Genomic DNA, 21,601 nt, shown 5'->3' with positions numbered 1-21,601 from the left:
TAGAAAAACGTATAACTTCCTAAAACTTGGTAGAATTATTAATTACATATTATTACAAACATATTACAAATATATTATGTACAGATATGAAAATAGAATAAATTTTTGTTAAAAGGATGCCTCAAATTATACACGAACGTTTGTTGTAAAATCTAAAAAGTTTTCTACTTTTAGGGAAAATTATCGTGACCTTAACAGAGATCACTATTACTAGTACTGCTAGAAATGACAGTGTGAAGTGTGACACAATCTTAAAAGGTTTGAAGAATTCGGAATTAAGATGTTCCAATTCTTTAAAGGACAATATCTCTAATTCCTAACATTTATTTAATATATTTAGAAACATCGTAATTTATTGAAACGTCCCTCTAATTTGATAAAAATAGGTGATCAAATACATTTACTTAAACATCGATATCACATGTTCATAGCTCTATGTAAGTATTAAAATCTCGCTTTTGCCAAAACACTAGTATATTTCACTTACTCTACTATATTTTCACTACTTACTCTAACATATCTAGTTGTGACATTGAAACAACAGAAGATGTAGGTTATTGCATAATCTATTTATAGGTTATACTTCAAATGGTCATAATTTTTATTTTCTTGAATGAAAACATAAGTATTCTAATTTCAAATGCTCGTTGCAGAAATTCTAGAACAAAGGAGAATGGGTAATGTAATGAATTCTGCTGTATTGGCAGCTGATGCAATTATCCCAACGCACCAGCAACAGATCTCAAACGCTCCATATCATGGAATACACAAACCTGATGGGAAACCTCCTCCAGAATGTCCTATGCACAAATCTGCACAGGACAAAACACCATCTACGTATCCCAGCGAATGTCCAATTAATGACATGGCTTCAGGAGACATTAATCCCCTTAATATGGTTAATATCCTAGTTAAAACAATTTAGAGTATCTCTAGAATGCCTCTTGGCATTAGTTCATTTCCTCTGAATGATAATTTAAACAAAATTTTAGATGCCGCCAGCTAATCAACAACCAGCACCAGATCAGCCTTTCCCATTGCCCACAGAGAGACAAGTTTCATCTATACCAAAAGCAGTGGGAGAAGGAGAGTTTTGGGTGTACCCTTCGCAACAAATGTTCTGGAATGCGATGCTGAGGAAAGGCTGGAGATGGCAAAAAGATGACATAACACCAAAAGACATGGATGACATAATAAAAATCCACAATGCCAATAACGAACTGGCATGGCAAGAAGTGCTTAAATGGGAGGCTCTTCATGCAAGAGAATGTTGTACTCCGAAATTGCGTAGCTTTGGAGGCAAGGCCAAGCAGTATTCGCCACGCGCTCGCATCCGATATTGGTTGGGGTGAGCTATGGTTATCAAGAAGAATAATTCACAATTATCCTTGATGAGTTTGACTAATAAACATGGACCTATTCTTTTTTAGATATGAATTACCATTTGACCGGCATGATTGGATCGTAGACAGATGCGGAAAGGATGTACGATACGTTATAGATTATTATGATGGTGGAGCAATTGATGAAAAATTTACATTCACGTTACTAGATGTTAGACCAGCTATGGATTCATTAGAGAACATTTGGGATCGCATGAGGGTGGCATGGATGCGTTGGAAATATAGTAACGAGTCAAAAGAATCGGAATACGCTACGAAAAACGAAGAAAAAAAATAGAACTTAATAGAACAAAGAGAATTAGCTTGTTGGTTAATTTTATGCTCGTTCTACGTATTACCTTTAAATAATGTACAGTTTTTAAAATACAGAAAACATAGTTACACAACAAACCAAAGAAGTTCACTAATGTTTAAGAAACGAAAAGAATATTAGAGGCTTCTCTAGTGCTTTTCTTACTTACACAATTATAAAAAATCAATTTTAAAGTTAAAATATAAACTTCAATCAATCTCCTAAAGGTCAATTATTTTAATTGACGTATTGGATGTATATTCTAATAAATTGAAAAGATTTTTATAAATCCGAGACTTGTTTTTCTGTATATCACACTCCACTTTATTGTCAGCACTGCACATTATTTATACCTAACAGTATGGAGATTTAAAAAACTGTGTTCAAATATTTATATAGAGTAAAATTACATTATTAACAACATTGGTGTTACTTAAAACGCACGAATGTTTTATTTCGTTGGAAAATTGATATATACTGTGCTTAACTGTTTTACTATACACGCATTCTTATATAATATGTTTTTAACATATATCAATTATTACAAAAATGTTTGGTACGTATATAACAAAGAATATTAAATCGAGGCTCGAGTAACAATGATATTGTATCATTCTTAATAGTTTTAGTTAGAGTAATATATTAGTACATCACCTTTTTAATTTCACTATAAAATCATGATTTTATGATAAATCATTTCTTAATTATAATTCACGTTATATCCTTAAATCTACTGAGAATCACAATCTTTCTTGTAATGATTTTTTTTTTAATTTACAATATGTTAAAGTTAACAATTGTTATATTCACAAAAATATCCCTATCCCCATTATCTTTCCTAATATGTATCAGTGTAAACGAATACACAAGAAAGCTATAATAGAAAATATAATTATAATGATCAAAGTAACATTCCTTTACTCTGCTATTTTCCTATATTAATAAGAAAAAATTATAATTTTTCTATACTATTAGCACACTAATTTTCTACACGCTATAACAAACATAATATCACGAATTTGATATTCAACTATTCATTTCTTACTAAAAATAAATATTCTTTCAGGATACTAACTTGTTGCAAAATAATATTATATATATTTTTTTTCTCGATAAATGATAAATAAACAACGAATAAATAAAAATTACCAAAACTGTTTTATATTTACACAACTTTATGATCGATCCAGATTCAATTCTTTCCAGTCGTACAAATTTACTGAAGGCTTTTCGATAAATTTATCAAAAGGCTTAACAGTCTTAAATAGTATTATGAGGCAGATAGCCAGAACAGTTGTTGGAGCCACAAAGACAGGGTGTATGACTGAGATTATGGACGGAATTAGTAACTCCGCCGGCATAGTTAAAAGTTATCTCTTCGCCTATCTCTATATCTCTGGATGCGAACAAACATAATCGAGGTACTGGTCCTTCGACTCGAATAGGTACAAGATTACTATTTGGATCGCAACTATGATTGGAGTATCTTCCGATATTGCCAAAATATTTAGGATCTATGCACGTCACTATTACTCGATCCTCGATATGTTCAGAAACGACAAGAACGTAATTCATGGTATTTTTATTCGCTTCGACTCTACGCCTTGCTTCCTCGATACCTACCACCTCCCCAGCGTATTCGCAAATGAATTGACCTTTCTTAATGGGTTTACTCGTGAACAAACCGTGTCCTTTTCCATCGATCTCTGACACAATTAGACTATCCACTGGACCATTCTGTACCACTCTATTATTACAATTTTCTCCACAAGTACAATGAGGGTTGCACTCAACTATTGGCCCTGATAATTTTTCATCTAGTATACAATCATCTTTATAATTCGGCGAACCACGTGTACAGAAACAGTTGGAACACTGAATTGTACATGAGCAACCTAATGAATATTCTGATTCGAACTCTTCCAGATCTATTCCAGGACCTGGTATATTATGTACTGTGTACATGACACCAGGTATAGCATGTTCGTATTCATCTGCACAGGCAGTCGCCTCCATGATTATTACAATATTATATCAATTAAAAACCAGAAGAAAGTTCGACAGGATCTTTAAGGATAGGCAGCACAAAATAAAGGAAACAATTATTTTGTATTTGTTTCTTTGTCCTTGTTAAAAAGTATATGTTATATATTAATAAAGTGCTCTAAAAGTCAAATTCCAGCTATTCTACTTAGCACTGACCTCCAATAATCCTTCAAATGACGATTTGATTGATTGCAACGCATTAGAAGAAGGTAGTGATATAATTTTATATCCCATGTAAATCGTAGCTCCCAATAAGGAGGCTTTAATTGTAAACTTTAATATTTTGCTTGATAAAGGTTGAGGAGGTACTCTATAAAAAAAAAAATATGGAAAAGAAGAGTAGGTATCCATAATGATACATCCATGAATACTTAAGTTAACTTTATATATACCGTATAATAGGCCATATATCAGAGGCTTTTACTTTTCCCCAGTTTTCAACAATCCCATCGATATGTCCTATGCCAACAACTCCTACAATTCTTGGTGGTTTTAGCCCTTCTGCAGTGTGTTGTGCTGCAGTAGCCATCTGAAGATGGTATGTAAGATATATATCCCTTTCTGTGACAAACGTTCTCTCTATCGCTGGGTATTCTTCTCTCAATGATGAAATCATTTGTTGTATCACACATTTCCGTTTATAACGCTCTACGTCTTGTTTACTGATACGAGAATCTAATCGTACCATTAACCAAGCCAGCTTTATTATTTCCCACCAAGATAATTGTCTCAACGCACGTTGAAATGTCACGTTAATCGAACGATCCGCTAACTGAATAATGCAATTTGGTACCTTTTTTGCCTGAAGAAGTACCGTGGAATTTATAATTATCTCACGTTGTTATTGAAATTCGGTTAAAGTCTATTTTAGTATACCTCTTCGAACGCTGTACGAAATTCACCACCTGGTGGCATCCCAAGTTGCTTAACGACATGACTCACCATGCGGTATAACATAATATGCAACAATCCATTATAAACCCCATAGTGTCTTATTGTTTCAGTTAAACTTTCTGCAAAACGAGGTAAGTGAATGATATGCCAAAAGCATTGTACTTAAATAAACAATCTGGGGAACTTACTAATACTTAAATCTGTTGCATTACGATACAGAGCTTCCTCGTTAATGTTTATAACACCGATTCTAGTTTTACATAATTCAACTACAACTATGTGAGGCTGTACAGCCTGAATGATCTTTAATTGTAAAGAAAAAATATAGTTTTTAATTATCCTACTAGGGGTTTCCTACTATCTTTAAAAAAAACATATTGAAATGATCCTTGAATATTCTGAAATGTACTTAATATATCTAATACATATAAAATATAATTTATTTACCATTGCAACATCATTTTGGCTTTCAACACTGAAATGTGCTGTGCCTACTAAGTATAATTTTCCTCCTTCTGGTGTAGTAAGTAATGTCACTGTCTCTGGTAACTTCTCATCTATGCTTGCATCATATTCTGGTTGAATAAATGCAGCAATATCACTACTTTTATAATTACTTTCATTTTGAGTACTAAATCTCAATTGATGTCCAACAACTTCTAGAGCAAAAACAATCCTGTTTTAAATACAAGCCTTAGAGTACAAAATATTCATAAATATTTCTAAGAAATGGATTTTTGTAAAGATAAGACCTTCTAGGAACTATTCTATAAGTGATGATGATACCTTGACGCTTTGAAAATTTTGTTTTATTTTTATATTTTACTGGCATTCTGAAAGCACTAATATACTACTGTATCAGATGTGCACTATAACTCAGTCAGTAGCTCAACATTGATTTTATTATCATATTAAAAAGACAAAGAGAGAAAGAAAAACCTCGCAGGTCTCCTTCTATGGAAACCTTAAAAGATCAGCTGTTTTAAAGTGCCTATTCAAGTGACTAACAACATACTTATAACGAATTAAATAGCAAATTCTATTAACAAATATCACCAGAAAATTAAATTATAATGAACTACAAAATGGCAAGTATTTACAAGGAATGTTTTTTAATGAAATATCTTTGATGATATTATCATCACTAAGAATACTTTGTCTAATCTTTTTTTTATTATCACCTTTAGTTTGATCCTCTTTAGTATCTATCGAAGATTTTGCAGTATCCAAATCAGGTTTTGATTTATTAACCGTCTTTACATCTATTTGCAACTCACTACTAATTAACTTTTCAAATGGAGTTGGAATATGTAAACTTCTATCATCATTAATATCATTTGCATCAACTAAAAAGTATCGTCTAGCAACTAGCATATTTTTATTTTTGCCAAAATCTGTGCTCATGATATCTGAAGACATTTTATACCTAACAATTGAAAGTATATATTAAATTCAATCATTTTTCTAATTGATTTTATAGACTTCTTGAAATTAGAGAAAAATTTACTAATGCCATATGACAACTGATTGCAAAAAATTTGTCTAACATATAGTTAGATTTACATATTTAAAATTAATGGATTATCAAAATAAAAGCATCACTTAATGAACGCGAGAAAGTTCGTTGCAATTCTAAGAAAATCTCGAAGAAATTGGTTAAAAACGCTTAAATGTTTAAATTACTTTTTCCTATAACCTCAAGAACTAACAATATGGTTTTAATAATTGTATTATTCTAACTACCAAAATGGCTCAAAATTTGTTATAAAAATATTATGTTGTAACAGATAAACGATACCTTAGATATAGTTTCCTTTTACTGTAAATAGATATAATAAACAAAAACTATTAAGAAAAATATCTGGAACTACCTTGTTACTTGTAGATGACGTGTCAACAACTATTAAGATTAATTTTACAGAGAATGTTTGATTGATTTTCAATTATTAAAATAAATTGTTCTGCTAAATTTCATGAAGTGAATCAAGCTTATTGTTAAGTTTTCTCTTTTACTTATCCGCAAATACACAAAATATCGTATGACTGTATGAATAAAAGGCAGTGATATACTATCCATGTATACATTCTATACCAATTAGCCAACTATAGACAAACTATCGATTGTTGTCTCAACTTTAATTGCCTGTCATTATTATTGTTGTATAAGTCTAGAGATTTATATTTAACGTTAAAAATTATCCATATTAAGTAATGTGTATTATTCCCCTTTTTCTTGATTTTATTTTAATGCATGAGATATGATGTTAGATATGTTAGATATATATAATGAATAAAAAAAGATTTAATTTTCATACATATAAATTATTTTCTATTTCGAGTATCTGCCAAACTAATAATCGAATTCTTTGAAATTAATCACAATTTTATGGTAAATACAATTTGAAACAAAAGAAGTAAGGTATTGCGCAATGCCGATAATAATTAGGCTGAGAATACTTATTTATTTATTAAAAATTTATATGTGTAAAGATATACAGAATGTACTGTAATATGCAAGGAACACCTAAATGTTTATTATAATCTTTAGACAATGAAATAAATTTCTATTTACATTGCATTTCTTTAATTGTACTTATAAAAATTTCTTTAGTCTAATTATTCAAAATATTCAATATTATCCACTTACCAATGCAGTGAAACCTTGATTGTAAAAAATCAGGAAGATGAAATTCTCCTTGCTTTGTGTTATTGTATTTTCTTCTTGAAGATATCTCGCGTTACTCTATCGTCTACAATAATACAAATAATATAACAGCTAGTTTATAATTCTGCTGTAAAAACGAACATCTATCAAAATTCAAATTATAAAAAAATGGTCGATAGAGGGTGCTGTTATGATTCAAATATAACGGACAAACTTAAATTGAATTCTTTTCGAACAATAATTTTCATGTATTATAATCCCTGCCATCTTTTCCTAATTATACTTCATCGTCGATGTAAAAAATTGAATAAAAAGAATAAAATTCTCGACAAATTAACAATGCTCGCGGAATAAAATAGATAAAGAAAACGTATAATATAAGAAAACAGCTTAGCCTGCATTAATAATGTTTATGTTGATATTATAGTATTTTATATTTTAAATTACTCTTATTTATATCAATACTTACTCTTTAAAGTATACTATATACGAAATGAATAAAAACTAATTCAACTTCTCGAAATTTTGTGAAAAATTTGGAAAATTTCGTTCCACCGCGCACAACTACATAATATACAGACCGCGCGCAACATGGCGACTGAGAGAGCAGCTCACTCGACTCTGGGGTCTACATATGATTCGTGCGAAACGCGGGTAATTTTGAACGAGCAAAAACCTTAGTCCAACATTAATGATTATTGTATTGTTTACGTTGTAGGTATTTCATGTTTTGCAGTAAATATAAAAGTGAAATTAGGTGGTATCCGGTTGATAGATTTCAAGTTTGTTAAGTTATCTTTATTCTTTTAAATGTCCCTCAATGAATTATTTTAATGAAAAATTCTCGTCAACTAAATGACTTATGATAACATCACAAATTAGATAACAAACGCAATCTTACAAGTTTTAAACATATATTTATTATTCAATTTTTTGTGATTCGCACATTCACACAGTTCTTAGAGCTTCTTACACCTCACATAATTTATATAAATTGTTTATCGTTTTGAGCTGCATTCAGTAAAAATAATCTTATTTAAGCAGTAATGAATGACACTCGACTTGTGCAAATCTGGAGGTATCAAAATATTTTCTTTAAGTTATAAGGAAAACGATACTTTTACTTTTCCTCTCTCAAGAGTATCTTAATTTTCTTCTTTTTCGTTTGTTCTCAGTGTTCATCTCTTAACAACGTAGTAAATCTTTTTTTCTGTCTTACAATTGGAATTATTTAAGGCCGTCTTCTTTCGCAACATAGGAAACTGTGTTAAGTTTGATCTTTTATCATCAACAACAAGACTACAATTGCTTGCACTTTGTGATAATTATGTGAAACTTACGAACAGCGATTCTACCTAAGAAGTACAAAGTACAAGCAAGTATCAATGAATACAGAACCGTGCAAAACATTTCTTTTTGTATAGTATCGTTTTTGTATAATATAATAAGACATTTCTATTTGATTTTGATTTTTAAATGCTGCATTTTGAAAATGAATTCGTTTAACACACATTTCTATATTCAATCATACTTGCCATCATTGCATGAATTCTTATTGACAAAAAAAGAAATATAGAAATTTCTTAAAAAGCCATTCTTATGCTAAGTACACATATCATTAATTTTTACATGTATAAGCTCATTATAGTTATGGAAATATTCTATCCTTTCCTTTTGCACACAAATAATATAATGCGCAACCAATGGTCAATTTACTGTGTGATACTCAATCCCTGTTCTCGACTTAAATCTATAAAAAGTTTGACTAGTGTATATATGCAATACTTTTATACAATAAATAAATAAATATATATATATATAAATATATATATATATATATATATATATATATTTGTATCCTATTCTCGTTAAAACTATTTACGAACATCGCAATGTAATAAATTTGATCAGTATTTAGTACCCTTTATTATGACCTTTAACAAAGTGAATTTTACTTTGGAAGAAATCTTTTTTTTTGCAAAAAAAGTCGTTTAAATAAATTTAAAAGAAATAACCGCGATTTTTTGCTCGATACAATATTTTTATAAAATGCATTCATTTCCTTTCATACATTCATTTAATTCTCTTTTCTACTCCATCACTTTGAAAAAACTTCCTAACTCTTTTTTACAAAATAAAATGCTATAAAAGAAGCCCTAAAGGAAGAGCATAACTATCTGTCCCATTCATCTTGGTCGTTTGGTCTCGATTCTTTATATAATCAAGATACAATAAAAAAATGTTCGTTTCTTTCTTGTATGAAATAAAAGGCACCAAGTTTTGCCAAACATTTAGTTTGTTCATAGGAGTTTCTATCTTTCAATTTAATATTGAATAAGAATATCATCCTACAGTGGATTTAAACATTTATGCAATTACTCATTTCCTACATTTCGAGATACGTTCTGACAGGATTTCTCTTGGAAAATCAAGCAATTCGTATATTTTTACATAATAATTCTCGATTTCTTGTAAAATACGTAACGTGCTTTCACAAAGTCTAATTAAACAATCTATATAGCAATGTTTTACAATAAAAAATACGTTTACATCATCAATTTTGTATTTGAGTAAACTCGCATGCAGGTAGTAATAATTTTGAAAGATAATCCTTTAATATATTCAATATTCATTTCCGTAAATGTGCAAGCATTAATTGAAGTTTACTTCAGTGCAAGTTTCTCAAATAAAGTACTTTTGTTTTATAAATATGGAATTATTGGAGTAATTTTCTGACATTTGGTAATAACCATAATAAGCAAATTACTGAAAAAATATGTCAAAACAAGTACACATCAATTTCATTGAAACTTTGTACTTCTCTCAAAGTATATAATAGTGTGTGTATATATTTGTTCATGTCACTAAATATATGGAATAAATGTACAATATGACATAAAATATGAGAAATTCAGAAATATCAAACTTTTTATGGAAACAAAACATAATAATAGCTATAAGTTTTTATGAACCTACAGTGTGCAACAAATTATACTCTCTCTTTCTCTCTCTCTCCCTTTCTCTCAATATACACTAAAATGCTTAGAAATAAACATATCAAATTAGAATATAAGTCTTTTGGTATCATATCGTAAGTCATAAATAATTATAGTATATCTCCATTAATTCAACTAATTTCCACATTTAGGAAGTGGCTGTGATATATATAATTAAATCTAATTATAATCATAAGTGATAAAATCATTATGTAACACGAAATCCAATTTCTAGGCCATCAGGCTGAATAAATACAATAAATGATGAAATCATACATAAAAAAAAGTATGTGTGTTTTCAACTTTTGTAACAACTTACATATTTTGACATGCTTTCATAAAATAATACATATATAACAAAAAAGTGTAACATGAAATTCACAATGTATACTTAAAATTTAGTTAGTTTTTACTACATAGATAAGTTACTTGAGTGTCTACAAATACAAATCATCTTCTGTAGTTAAATATATTAAAATTATGTAATAAATGCGAAGTATGTTTGAAGACACTCACAGTTTTCACTGATACAATTTGCAATTTTATGTTCTTCTTTCTCTTTCATATTAAATTTCAACAACTGTGCAATTCTCTGTCATACCATTCATATATATACATTTAATGTAAGAACTGTAATGTATATTCTATCAGTAAATCAAAACGATTATATTATACCATTACATTCGCCACTTTTCTCATCGCTGTTTTGTACTATTCGTTTAAAAGTACTGAAAGAATATATATAGAGTATAACACACAGACGGCTTACAACAGAACTTTTTTACGCAGCTTGATGTATAATTAATAAATTGCATTAAAAAATATGAATGTCGGAAATTTTTAAAACTGTTATCGATTATACCATTATAGTAATCTAATTTGAATTTGCTCCAGTAGGAACAGTTACTTTTCTTACTCTTTCTTTTGACAATACCGTCGACGGGGCGGATCTTGTAAAATGTTACTCAATTATTTGTGCAAAATAGAATACGTCGATATGAATTCTAGGAGAAAAAATTTTCTCCATAAAAAAATGTTCTCTTTCCGACTATTTTCTTTTGCACAAACTGATGTTTGTTATTTTAAGCTCACTCGACTTAATTTTCATGTAACATGCTAAAAAGTAAAGTATATTAGGTAGTACAAAGTTCAAGTTATTAGTGGTAAAGTTTAAGAATTTTCGGAATGCTCGGAAGCTTCAAAGGAAACGAAATTTATAGTCGAGTAAGCTTTCAATATTGAATACTATAAGGGCATGATAAGTTCATGGTCCCATACACATTTCAAGGATGTTTCGACTAGATGATACATTAATGTACTAAACATCGTGCCAGCGATACGTTACACTTGCATCATATACTCGTATGAAACGAGATTGCATTACATATTCCTACACATTATATCACACAAACTTACTTAGATTGTATATATCCTGGGTGTTCGTTATGCAAAAATCTTCTTTGTTCAAGTCATAATACAATAAGATCTCATCTTATATAAAATTATAATTTATGGGACTAGTGTGTTAGTAGGCCTGCATGCTCTTGTGCTAACGTTCCATTCTCAGGTGCTACTGGCTTATTTTCAAAACTAAAAGACGTAGGCACGCAGTTAGCTTAATTTCATACGCTTTGGTTGAGTCGTGTTTGACGCATCTAAAAAAACATTTCTAAATTACAAATTCCATGTAAATGGATAAAATTCATGAAAAGTATTAAGCAAACATAACTTACCTCCATTAGAAGTGGCTCCAAACGCGCTAACTAAAGAGCAATTTTGACTTTTCTGAAAGAAAATAAAAACAGCTATTAATCCAATAATCATTAAAAATATTATATCTTACATTGTCTGACAAGAATACATACATCTCCCATTACTGCTATTGGAGTTGTCCCTGTGGCAACTGCTACTTGATGCTCAATCAAATAAAACATATACTCATCGTACAATAATCTAATTAGATGAAAAGATCCGAAACTTGCTGCGCTTCTTAAAGTAAGGTCACGAATAACCATGGAACTATTGAATGATTCATAAAATAATAATCAAAGATATAAGGAATTAATCGTAATCTTTTATATATTTGAAATAGTTACCTATAAAAAGACCATTTGAGCAAAAATTGTCGAGCGGCCTTTGCAAATGTTGGCTTTTCCTCGAATGGTTTAAGAACTTGAGTTACAACGCTCTTTAACCAAATTGCCCAATCTTCCAATGAATTTTGTTGTTGTAATGTTACTTTAAAGTCTGCTTCCAGACGTTGTACCATTGCGTAATCGCATTGGCATACCCACGAAGCCTGTAAAATATACACATATGTATCTTTCAGTGTTAGAAGAGGTACACTTTATATTAAATTACTAAGCCTTAATAAATTAGATACCTGTTCTTGCACATTATGAAAGTCAACGCGATTCAGATCAGCTAGCATTTGATTTATTTGACTAGAATTCTGAAGCACTGCACGTGCAGCTTGAGCAAGATGATTCAATGATGTATAACGCCTTAGTGTCTGAGCAAACGCAGATACAGCAGTCAACTAAAATAAAATATTGTTAAAAAAGATATAATTCTTCATTATTTTTTAATACTACCTTTATTTGAGTCATTTCTTCAGGGCAATCAGCCATCGCTGACGTCAACCACGATTCTAGTCCTTTTGCAAAATTTCGGATAGACTGTGTTAATGAACCTGAAAATTGTACATCAATTGTTACCGTAATGATATTACAAATATATAATGGCGTGATCAATTCAACTCACTCGGTATGGGTCGCAACACATTAGGCATTAGTACTTCAACTAAATTTTGATAAAATGTATAATCAACTTTTCTTATGAAATCTTGAACTTCTGAACATTTACACATCTGATATAACTTAGTCCTAAATAAACAGTATAAAATGTCTTAAAATCTTTTTCAGAAATTTCTTTAAAAAATCGAGTATAAAAATCTTACTTTGATAAATATTTTTCTTCCTCACATTCATCACCATTATTATTGTCCTGGCTACGCCAAAATTCTCTCCAAAGACTTTCTACAGTAGCGAACTCAAAGTTGAGAACAGCATCTAAAAAGGCTTCACAATGTTCTCTGTATATACTACGAAACGTATCAATATCCTCTAACGTGCAATCTTCCGGAAGGGACGAACCATGTCCGACTATTATTTCTGGAAATTCTGGAATAGCACCACTCGCCTCACCCAGATATTGATGATATTGTGGCGGCGAATTGTTCGAAGAAATGTTCGTATTCGAATGCGCATTGTTCTCATATGTAGTATCTTGTTTTTGGTTCACGAATTTGAATCGTTTCGTTTGCGAATTTGTACCATGTTGCTGACGCGGTGTTCCATCTTCATTTAACATGACTAAAGGAGAACTGGGTTTAACACGAATTCCATAATAATGATATTTTGAGTTTCCCCTGTGGAAGATGATAGTGATTAAAACATAATCATTTACAACATACAATTAAAATACAATGCAGAGTGTATTAAGAAAAAACAATAAAGTCCTTTACCTTGTGCCCAATCGTCTGGTTCTTAAACCCAAAAAAACGGAACGTATTAATTTCCCAAAACTTGCAGCATTTACAGGATCTAACTTATTTTCGGAACAGTGACGTAGATAATGATTGTAAAGTGTGGATCTTGGAAGAGAAACACCATCTGCTGTTTCATAATTTTCAAGCAACCAATGAACCTGATTACGTAAAATTCATTATAAACTTCAGAATCATATTATTAACGAACAACAGATATATAACACTATATACATGAAAAATCAGAAAATAAAATGCTAGTTCAAACTACATAACACCCACACATGCTAGTAGTATTTATGTTAGAAAAAATCTTTCTTGCATTATTGGCGAATCAAATTAAATTTTGAGCTTGTATAAAGCACCTCTAGAGAAGCAGTTTTGCATGCTACAACAAATTAGTACAGCTAAGCTTACAAATAGAGATTATGTATCAGCTTACTGTTGCTTGGGAAACTCTAGTGGCATGCGTCATATTTGCAGCTGCTGCTGCAGCATCTTCCACGGTGACAGCAGTACTTCCTGAATTACCGCTGATCAAGTATGCCCCTCCACCCCCGCTAACCACAGTTTCCTATCAAACACCCAACATACCAATACCACATTAAATCCCAATTTCGAAAAAGTAGCTTCATTATAGATCACCATTCGCTATTTAATATTCTAGAGCAACTTGATACAAATTTATATTATATAAAAAAAGAGTGTGTATATATATATATATATATATATAAAAAGAGTGTATATATATATATATATATATATATATATATATATATATATATGCACACAGAGTTTTGCAAAATTATAAAGAAATTGAAAGCAATGGGAACCATAAACATGCATTGCTATCTTACCGCATTTTCTGTCTGTGGACTAGCACGTGCAGCAGCTGCAGATATTAACGCGTGTGCTGTCGGATCCCCATCTACAACACTCTGTTGAATAAGGTACGTGCCATTGCCCTGGGATAACAATTGTCCAGTTGTAGAATTTGAACCCTGACCAGTAACCTACATGCAATGAAATATTATTCACGATAATACTAAAAGCCACACATTACGCTAGAATTACAGTTACATCCATTAATAGCAGATAAGATCTTTTATAAATTACCTGAGCATAAGTTACTGGTGTGGTTGCTGGTGTGTAGTACTGACTGGACGCAGGAGTATACATCGCTCCTGCTTCTCCAACAGCATATACAGGGTATGTCCTATAAATTATGAATTATAAAATTTAGTGGAACGATTGAATATAATATTGATATACTTACATCTGGCCATTTGTCGGTATATACGTAGAACCATCCCCCTCAACATATTGAACATAGGTAGGATGAGAAACCGACTCGGACCCCACCGCTTCCGGTTCACCAGACACTGAAACAAACGCGATATATTTCAATATATTTATATAGACAACACTTTCACACGAATTAAGCTTCGTGAAATGCATAATATTTAGGAGTTACGCAGTTGTATCTTGCCAATCACTAGAAAAAATAGAATGCATTTAAGTAAGCTCTTCCACTCTTAAAATAAAATTTAATTTTAATTTATTTTTCTTTATTATTCATCCATATAAAAAACGTACTATAACATGCAAAATTAATTAATGCATATTAACAAATAATACATAACTTTTTTACAAGTATGTTGTACATTAGTAATGAAATAAATAATGCATGCTAATTATATTCTGCCCTCACCTACTGCCGTTGTGAGGGACGCGTAGGATGGTGAGTCACTGGTGCCTAGTGTGGTCAGAGTAGAAGAACAGAGGTGCATGTTTTTCAGCAGCATGGAAAGGGCCAAATCTCTACTCAAACACTATAATTTTTTTTCAAACTGATCCTGATACTCACCCCTAACATATACTTATAAGGAGTCTCTCGACAACTTATCACGATTTCTTTTTATATACATCAACGGTATTTTTTAAAACCAAGTTCTCAAATTTGAACATTTTGCAATTTTCGACTCGGCAATCGGCAATTTTGCGACTAACAGCTGAATTGAAATTAACTTTGGCTCAAAACGCACCTGTTACTGTAATAAAATGCGGAGATCCACTGACAATGGTAGCAGCAGACGTGGATGCAGCGTCAGAATCAACAAGAGTATGCTGACCAGAATGGGTAGTATTCACTACAACTTGTGCTGTAACATGCGCTGGAGTACCTGTTGAGCCGTTGGAAGAGTCTGCAGCTGTTTCAAGCGGATCCTGAACCAATAACTAAATTATTATTTATAGTATGCATGTTCTCATGATCAACGGTAAATTTCTATATAATAATATAAATATTTAACACAGCTTCTCCATTTCCAATAATATCAAACATATATATAATTGATAAATATAAGGTTCCATACATCATGACAAAAATTTCTTTAAAACTTCTTTAAAAATGGAAATCTTTTAGCAAATAGAGAATTTACTAATACTATGTAGTTGAGCAAACCTGTATAGGTTGTAGATTATTTGGACTGGAAGGATCAGGGCTGGTAACAACAGTAATAAGTTGCTGTCCCCTCGTAGACTGACTCTGTGCTGCATTACCACTGCCACTGGAGCTGGAAGTAGTCACGACAACAACGCTTGGCTTAGGTTCCACCCCCACGGTTGTAGAGCTACCCCCACTGTTATTAGCTCTGGTGGATGCTGCGAGGGCATACTGGGCTCCTGTCGTAGTCATGGCAATCACTCCTTCACCTCTCTCTACTCCCACTGTATCACCACTACTGCTACCTCCCCGTTTATGAAGGGAAGAATCTGTAGACGTATACATATACAAATGCAATAAATATCAATAATGTTCTCCAACAGACTCAGCATAGGAAGAACTGCTATAAATTCTTTCTATATGCTTATGGCTGTTCTATAGAATGCAATCACTAAAGAAATATAATTGATTGATAAATAAAGGAAGCAAAATTACTATAAAATCTATAGATTGTTACAAACTATTCCACTTGATAAGTATTATGTACTACTTTTTAGAAAGTTCTCAAATGAAAATGAGAAAGATAAATATTTCGTAAATGAATAAAAATTTTATGTATATTTTGCTATGTAGGTATATTATACAATGTGCAAGAATGTATTGATTATTTTTTATATTATAACAAATACGATCGTGTATAAGTATCGAAAGAATAACAATATAGTAGAGTTAATCATTTTTATTATAATAAATTTCAGAATACATATTGTATACGTTGATAGGCAGAAGCAGGGAACATAATCGAACGGTGATACCCGCGAATCGGATGTTAGTTATAGCGATAGATTAACAGACACCCTAACCTACATATAAGAAGAATCGCCTACGTAATTTCTCGCAGGTGTGTAGCATTCAATAATCTATAGATCAAAGAGAAGCCTCAAAGAGCGCTCGAATGAAACACGGCATTGTCGTTTCGACGTATGTGTAACAAGATGTATTGGTACACCCTGTACCTGTAGGGTGACAGGTACCAAACAATGTTTCAAAGGGAAGAAAACGAAAGGGCGAGGGGTAGTGGCTAAAATGTAGCATACGCGTGGATGGACATAGAACTCTTGTCAAGGGGATTGAAAGCATCGATAGGAAAGGTCGGATCATAGGTGCAATTAGAGAGTATTAAAACTCCCTGCTGATCAATAGCAATAAATTTTATAATTAGCCTACGTACCCGTGAAAAAGTTTCGATGGTACAAAAAAAATAGGATATAGAAATTTTTATTGTATATTCTATTGAAAAAAGATATATTAATTGTTTTCTTTGCAAATATAATATCAACATAAAACTATTAAGACACTATTAATGTAATAATTCATTTGAGAAAAAAATATATGAAAAATATATTATTTGATATCAGGTATTATGTTATTCTAGAAAATGGTGGTTTCATTAGAAAGCATACTGTGTATGCACCTGGCCTCTGTTATGCATGACTGCATGACTGATGCCTGAAAGTGTTCTGTAGCACACCTTATTTGTTATTTTACATTGCATGTTCCCCATATATAATATCACATATATTTATATACTTTCAAATATCTTAATATTACAAGTCTTATCTTACAAACATAATCTATACATTGAACAAGAAACATTGCAATACTTGAAATTTTAAGTTTATTACAGCATCATTTTTAAAATAATTAGATGGCTGAAGGTGGGCTTTTTCTTTCATGCTTCAAGAAGTACATTGATAAGCCCATTTTAATTAAATGCTACACAGGGTTCCAAATATTAGATATCCCCCAGGTAGGGTGCACAATAAAATCACCAAAGCGTAATGCAATAGGGGAATATATAAAGCAAGAAATCTGCAATGATTTTCTCTGTGGGAGAAATTAATTAATCTTTGCTACAGCAAATACTTAGAAGATATACTGACCACAGAAAATATAACATTTTAAAACAAATGAAATTTTCAAATCAGAGGATTAATCTAATTGGTCCAGAGTCTTTTTCTGTAAATGTCTAAACAACCAAACGATTCATAGTCTTAACAGTGTAGTATAAACATTTTCAACAAATCTTCACATAAAAAGACTAAACAGTAACGTATGAATGTCCATAGTACGATGACTCTGCATTAAAAAATATAATTACAAAACATGAAAAAATTCTCAGAACTATAAATCGCAGTTATTTGGATAATTCAGCTTACAACTATGAATAATCAAATTGTATCAACTGTCACTATACAAATACATATTGCAGATGATAAAATTAATAATATAGTAGAGTTTGATAAGACGCTAGTACGCTGTATGTTCGAACACGTTACGTTCTGTTTTCCGTAATCGTGTTTGGAAAATTCTATGAACACGCGCACAAACAATAGTAATTAGAATCGTAAGAAAGCGCGGTTCATACGTTTCTTTTTTACTCACCTGTCTTCATGAATGGCGTGTACTTTCAACACGACGCCCGGACGCACTTGCGCGACCGAACGTGTCCCCCCACGTATTTCAATCGGGCTTTTCCCGTTCAAGGAACTGCCGTAGTTGTCACCCAGGAAACCACGCGGACAGCCAAGGCACAGTAGAAGTGGAAAAGCGGAGCAGCACACTCCGACAAACCTGTATATTTTGTTGTCGACGGCTGGTCGGAGTGTTGGTTGTCTGCTGCTGCGGTCGCCTTGACTACGGCATCACTGCCCGCGTCACAACCAGTACCGTACCTAATCTTCGTTTACCTTAGGGTGTTATAACTTCCCTATACATATATACAAAACAACCAATACTACAAACTATCACTATCATTTATGCCCTTTCAGAATATACTCTTTTATGTTTTTAAATTTTATTCTTTCAAATCAATGTTTTCTGATTAAGCTCACTATTTTTTCTAAATATTATTAAATTCGCTCTTCTCCTTCTCATTCTCTCTCTATACATACGCTCACAGAAGTATTCGAATATCCTTAGGAACTTTTATGTATATATTATAAAAAACATTTTGAAATTTCATTATTACTACAGTGAAACGTGACTATCGTGATTCATATTGGTAAAATTTGAGACGGATCTAAAAATGTGCATAAGAGTTGCAAGATATTTATTGGAAACGTATACTTTGCAAGGATGAGCACAGTATTAACAATCAATTATTTTCTATATTAATAAGCCATAATATTTTACCAGACCATCTTTAGCACTAATTTTATGTTTAAGACTACTATTCATTTTGTATACTAATTTTTTACTAAGTGTATGTTTGCAATAAATGTCTTGTGACTTTAATATACATTTTCAAACTCTTTTGATTTCAAACTCTATAATTATAATCACAATAATTGTGTCTCATTACAGTGCTAACAAATTTTCAAAAAGTTTTAAAAAATGCGTATAATATATTCATAAAAAAAGTTTTGTGTTCAGTGTTCAAATATTTTTGCGAGCTACTATATATATGTAATTCGTAAGATATAATAAGTAAATGTACTTTAGAATAAACGAAATGGTATTCGTCTTTTTTAACCATATTTTATTAAAATTTCGGCCATCTTCAAGTTCAATTTGATAGACAGTGAATTTAATTAGTACTAGCTTTTGTGTATGTTACATGATCAAGCACTTCTATCGCGACCATAGTTAAAATCATCTTATAAGTTACATATCCCGCAATACACAATGATATTTAGTAATTGGACTGCGGATTTTTATGTAAATTTATATTTTTGAGAATATAATTTAAAAAGTAGAATCTCAGTAAAAAATTCTTTTAACTATCAAGTATTACAGAAGGCACTATACTTTGAATACTTTATACATATTTTCGTATTACGTGCATTTTGTACAATTCTACGCTTTCAAATTTTTTATAAATGCATAAAAATCCGCGTCTATTAATAGTCAATTAAAATCGAGTAAAAAATTATTCTTACAGAATAATCATGAACCGGGTCTATAGAATTATTGATACGCCTATGAATAATGTCGCGCGTGCCCTTCTTCTACATTAACAGTCGGACTCGATTAAATCACTAAAATCTATAACATTCGTTTAGATAAGATTTTACTCAAGCTTTTTTTCTATAGGAATCCCCTTTTCGAAAAATGGCAAATGTAACTCATAAATAGAAACTGTGTTACATAGCAGTTAGTGTATGTGTGCGCAATCGCATATCAATGCGCAGCCTATATGTGATACCGACAAACTGCATTATGACATTTGCTTTGCTCCGATGAATAATCATTTAGATTAGCCGCTGATTTTTACTCGATTGCATATGCAATATGTCAGAGTATCTTTAATTCATCTTAATCTGCATTTAATTCGTTTGAATCAATCGATCATACAAATACACCGCGCTTTCACGTGGCGCGCTGTTCGAAATTGTCGAAGAGTGAGAAATTGTAAATAACTAACCAATCATGCACAAATATAATTACTAGATTGCGGATTTTTATACATCTATGGGAAATCTAATGATGCAAAAATACATCATGGCGCACAATGCATATAATGTGCAAAGAAATATAAAATATCCAAAATAGAATATTTACTATAACATTTGATAGTAGATGAAACGAATTTCTATTTAAATTAGAAATTTGATTGGAATTTTATCTCTTTAGTTATGTTCATAAAAATATAAAAATGCATAAAAGTCCGCAGTCTATTATCGTAACAAAAACGAATAACCCGAATAAGATCTTCCTAAAACAACTAAATACGTTTACACTCAATGACAAAAATGTTATATTTTAAATAAACTTTCGCTGCACGTTTAACCTTCTAACAGGTGTAGGAAATATGTAAATGTAAAACTTACTTGACAACAAATTTTGAGATCGATAATAAATAATCGGCAATGAGGATTCTTCCGCCATCATTATGGAATATCTCTTGGAAAAAATGGAATTGTATTCGTCTTCTTCCTGCCACTCCATACTTTCGCGAAGTACACGCCAAAGTTTTAGAGTTTTAATCGCGGGAAAATCTGTCGACTGTATCCCGAGATACGGTTTCCACGGGCGTAAATTATTTGCTCTTTATTCCAGAATGTCGTAAATTTTTTCAACCACGCTTTATAACAACCGAAGATCAGATTATAGTTCTTCAATTACAGAGAGAACAATATACGATTTTTCTCTTATAAGAATCTAGTAAGAGAAAAAGTGCCCATAAATTATAACACTTATAGATTGTAATGTGGAACAATGATTAATTTGATTACGTGAAAATTAATTATATTCAAAAAAAAGGATGGTCAAAAAATACCAAATTCGTGTTCCTTCAGATATCTAAAATT

General features: G+C 31.2%; 4 protein-coding genes across 12 annotated transcripts; 1 reads left to right on the top strand and 3 right to left on the bottom strand.

Annotated features, from left to right (window-relative positions):
• Window positions 1-199: 199 nt before the first annotated feature.
• Window positions 200-1,984, top strand: LOC100642708 (holocytochrome c-type synthase). Its single transcript, XM_003401668.3, has 4 exons — window positions 200-437; window positions 654-898; window positions 993-1,348; window positions 1,431-1,984. The coding sequence occupies exons 2-4, from the start codon at window positions 674-676 to the stop codon at window positions 1,678-1,680; spliced, it is 831 nt and encodes a 276-aa protein (XP_003401716.1). The 5' UTR covers window positions 200-437; window positions 654-673; the 3' UTR covers window positions 1,681-1,984.
• Window positions 1,985-2,124: 140 nt separating this feature from the next.
• LOC100642822 (histone-lysine N-methyltransferase SETMAR) lies at window positions 2,125-3,713 on the bottom strand. The gene has a single exon (XM_003401669.4). It carries the CDS (start codon window positions 3,709-3,711, stop codon window positions 2,956-2,958), a length of 756 nt encoding a protein of 251 aa, XP_003401717.1. The 5' UTR covers window positions 3,712-3,713; the 3' UTR covers window positions 2,125-2,955.
• A 72-nt stretch (window positions 3,714-3,785) lies between these two features.
• Window positions 3,786-7,389, bottom strand: LOC100642470 (traB domain-containing protein). Of its 6 annotated transcripts, none has more exons than XM_012317693.3 (7): window positions 7,283-7,389; window positions 5,817-6,061; window positions 5,083-5,294; window positions 4,824-4,938; window positions 4,618-4,754; window positions 4,134-4,543; window positions 3,786-4,051 (listed from the first exon to the last, which is right to left on the bottom strand). In XM_012317693.3, the coding sequence occupies exons 2-7, from the start codon at window positions 6,052-6,054 to the stop codon at window positions 3,883-3,885; spliced, it is 1,281 nt and encodes a 426-aa protein (XP_012173083.1). In that variant the 5' UTR covers window positions 6,055-6,061; window positions 7,283-7,389; the 3' UTR covers window positions 3,786-3,882. The 6 variants fall into 6 exon arrangements, with proteins under 6 accessions (XP_012173083.1, XP_003401714.1, XP_012173082.1 ...); XM_003401666.4 differs by lacking the exon at window positions 7,283-7,389 and adding an exon at window positions 6,434-6,737; XM_012317692.3 differs by lacking the exon at window positions 7,283-7,389 and adding an exon at window positions 6,507-6,737.
• Window positions 7,390-8,197: 808 nt separating this feature from the next.
• LOC100642228 (DNA-binding protein RFX2) lies at window positions 8,198-21,298 on the bottom strand. Of its 4 annotated transcripts, none has more exons than XM_048413264.1 (17): window positions 21,122-21,298; window positions 16,308-16,618; window positions 15,889-16,081; window positions 15,555-15,599; window positions 15,120-15,225; window positions 14,960-15,059; window positions 14,701-14,856; window positions 14,286-14,417; window positions 13,823-14,004; window positions 13,256-13,726; window positions 13,060-13,181; window positions 12,891-12,988; window positions 12,680-12,835; window positions 12,393-12,595; window positions 12,162-12,315; window positions 12,030-12,081; window positions 8,198-11,951 (listed from the first exon to the last, which is right to left on the bottom strand). In XM_048413264.1, exons 1-17 carry the CDS (start codon window positions 21,237-21,239, stop codon window positions 11,908-11,910), a joined length of 2,643 nt encoding a protein of 880 aa, XP_048269221.1. In that variant the 5' UTR covers window positions 21,240-21,298; the 3' UTR covers window positions 8,198-11,907. The 4 variants fall into 4 exon arrangements, with proteins under 4 accessions (XP_048269221.1, XP_048269222.1, XP_012173080.2 ...); XM_048413265.1 differs by having other exon boundaries at window positions 15,889-16,069; window positions 21,122-21,297; XM_012317690.3 differs by lacking the exon at window positions 21,122-21,298 and adding an exon at window positions 17,053-18,699.
• Window positions 21,299-21,601: the final 303 nt, after the last annotated feature.

Source organism: Bombus terrestris, chromosome 16 (genome assembly GCF_910591885.1).
Source record: "Bombus terrestris chromosome 16, iyBomTerr1.2, whole genome shotgun sequence".
Taxonomy (NCBI): Eukaryota; Metazoa; Arthropoda; class Insecta; order Hymenoptera; family Apidae; genus Bombus; species Bombus terrestris.
Note: the sequence above shows the minus strand (reverse complement) of the source record. Positions and strands in the feature narration are given on the sequence as shown.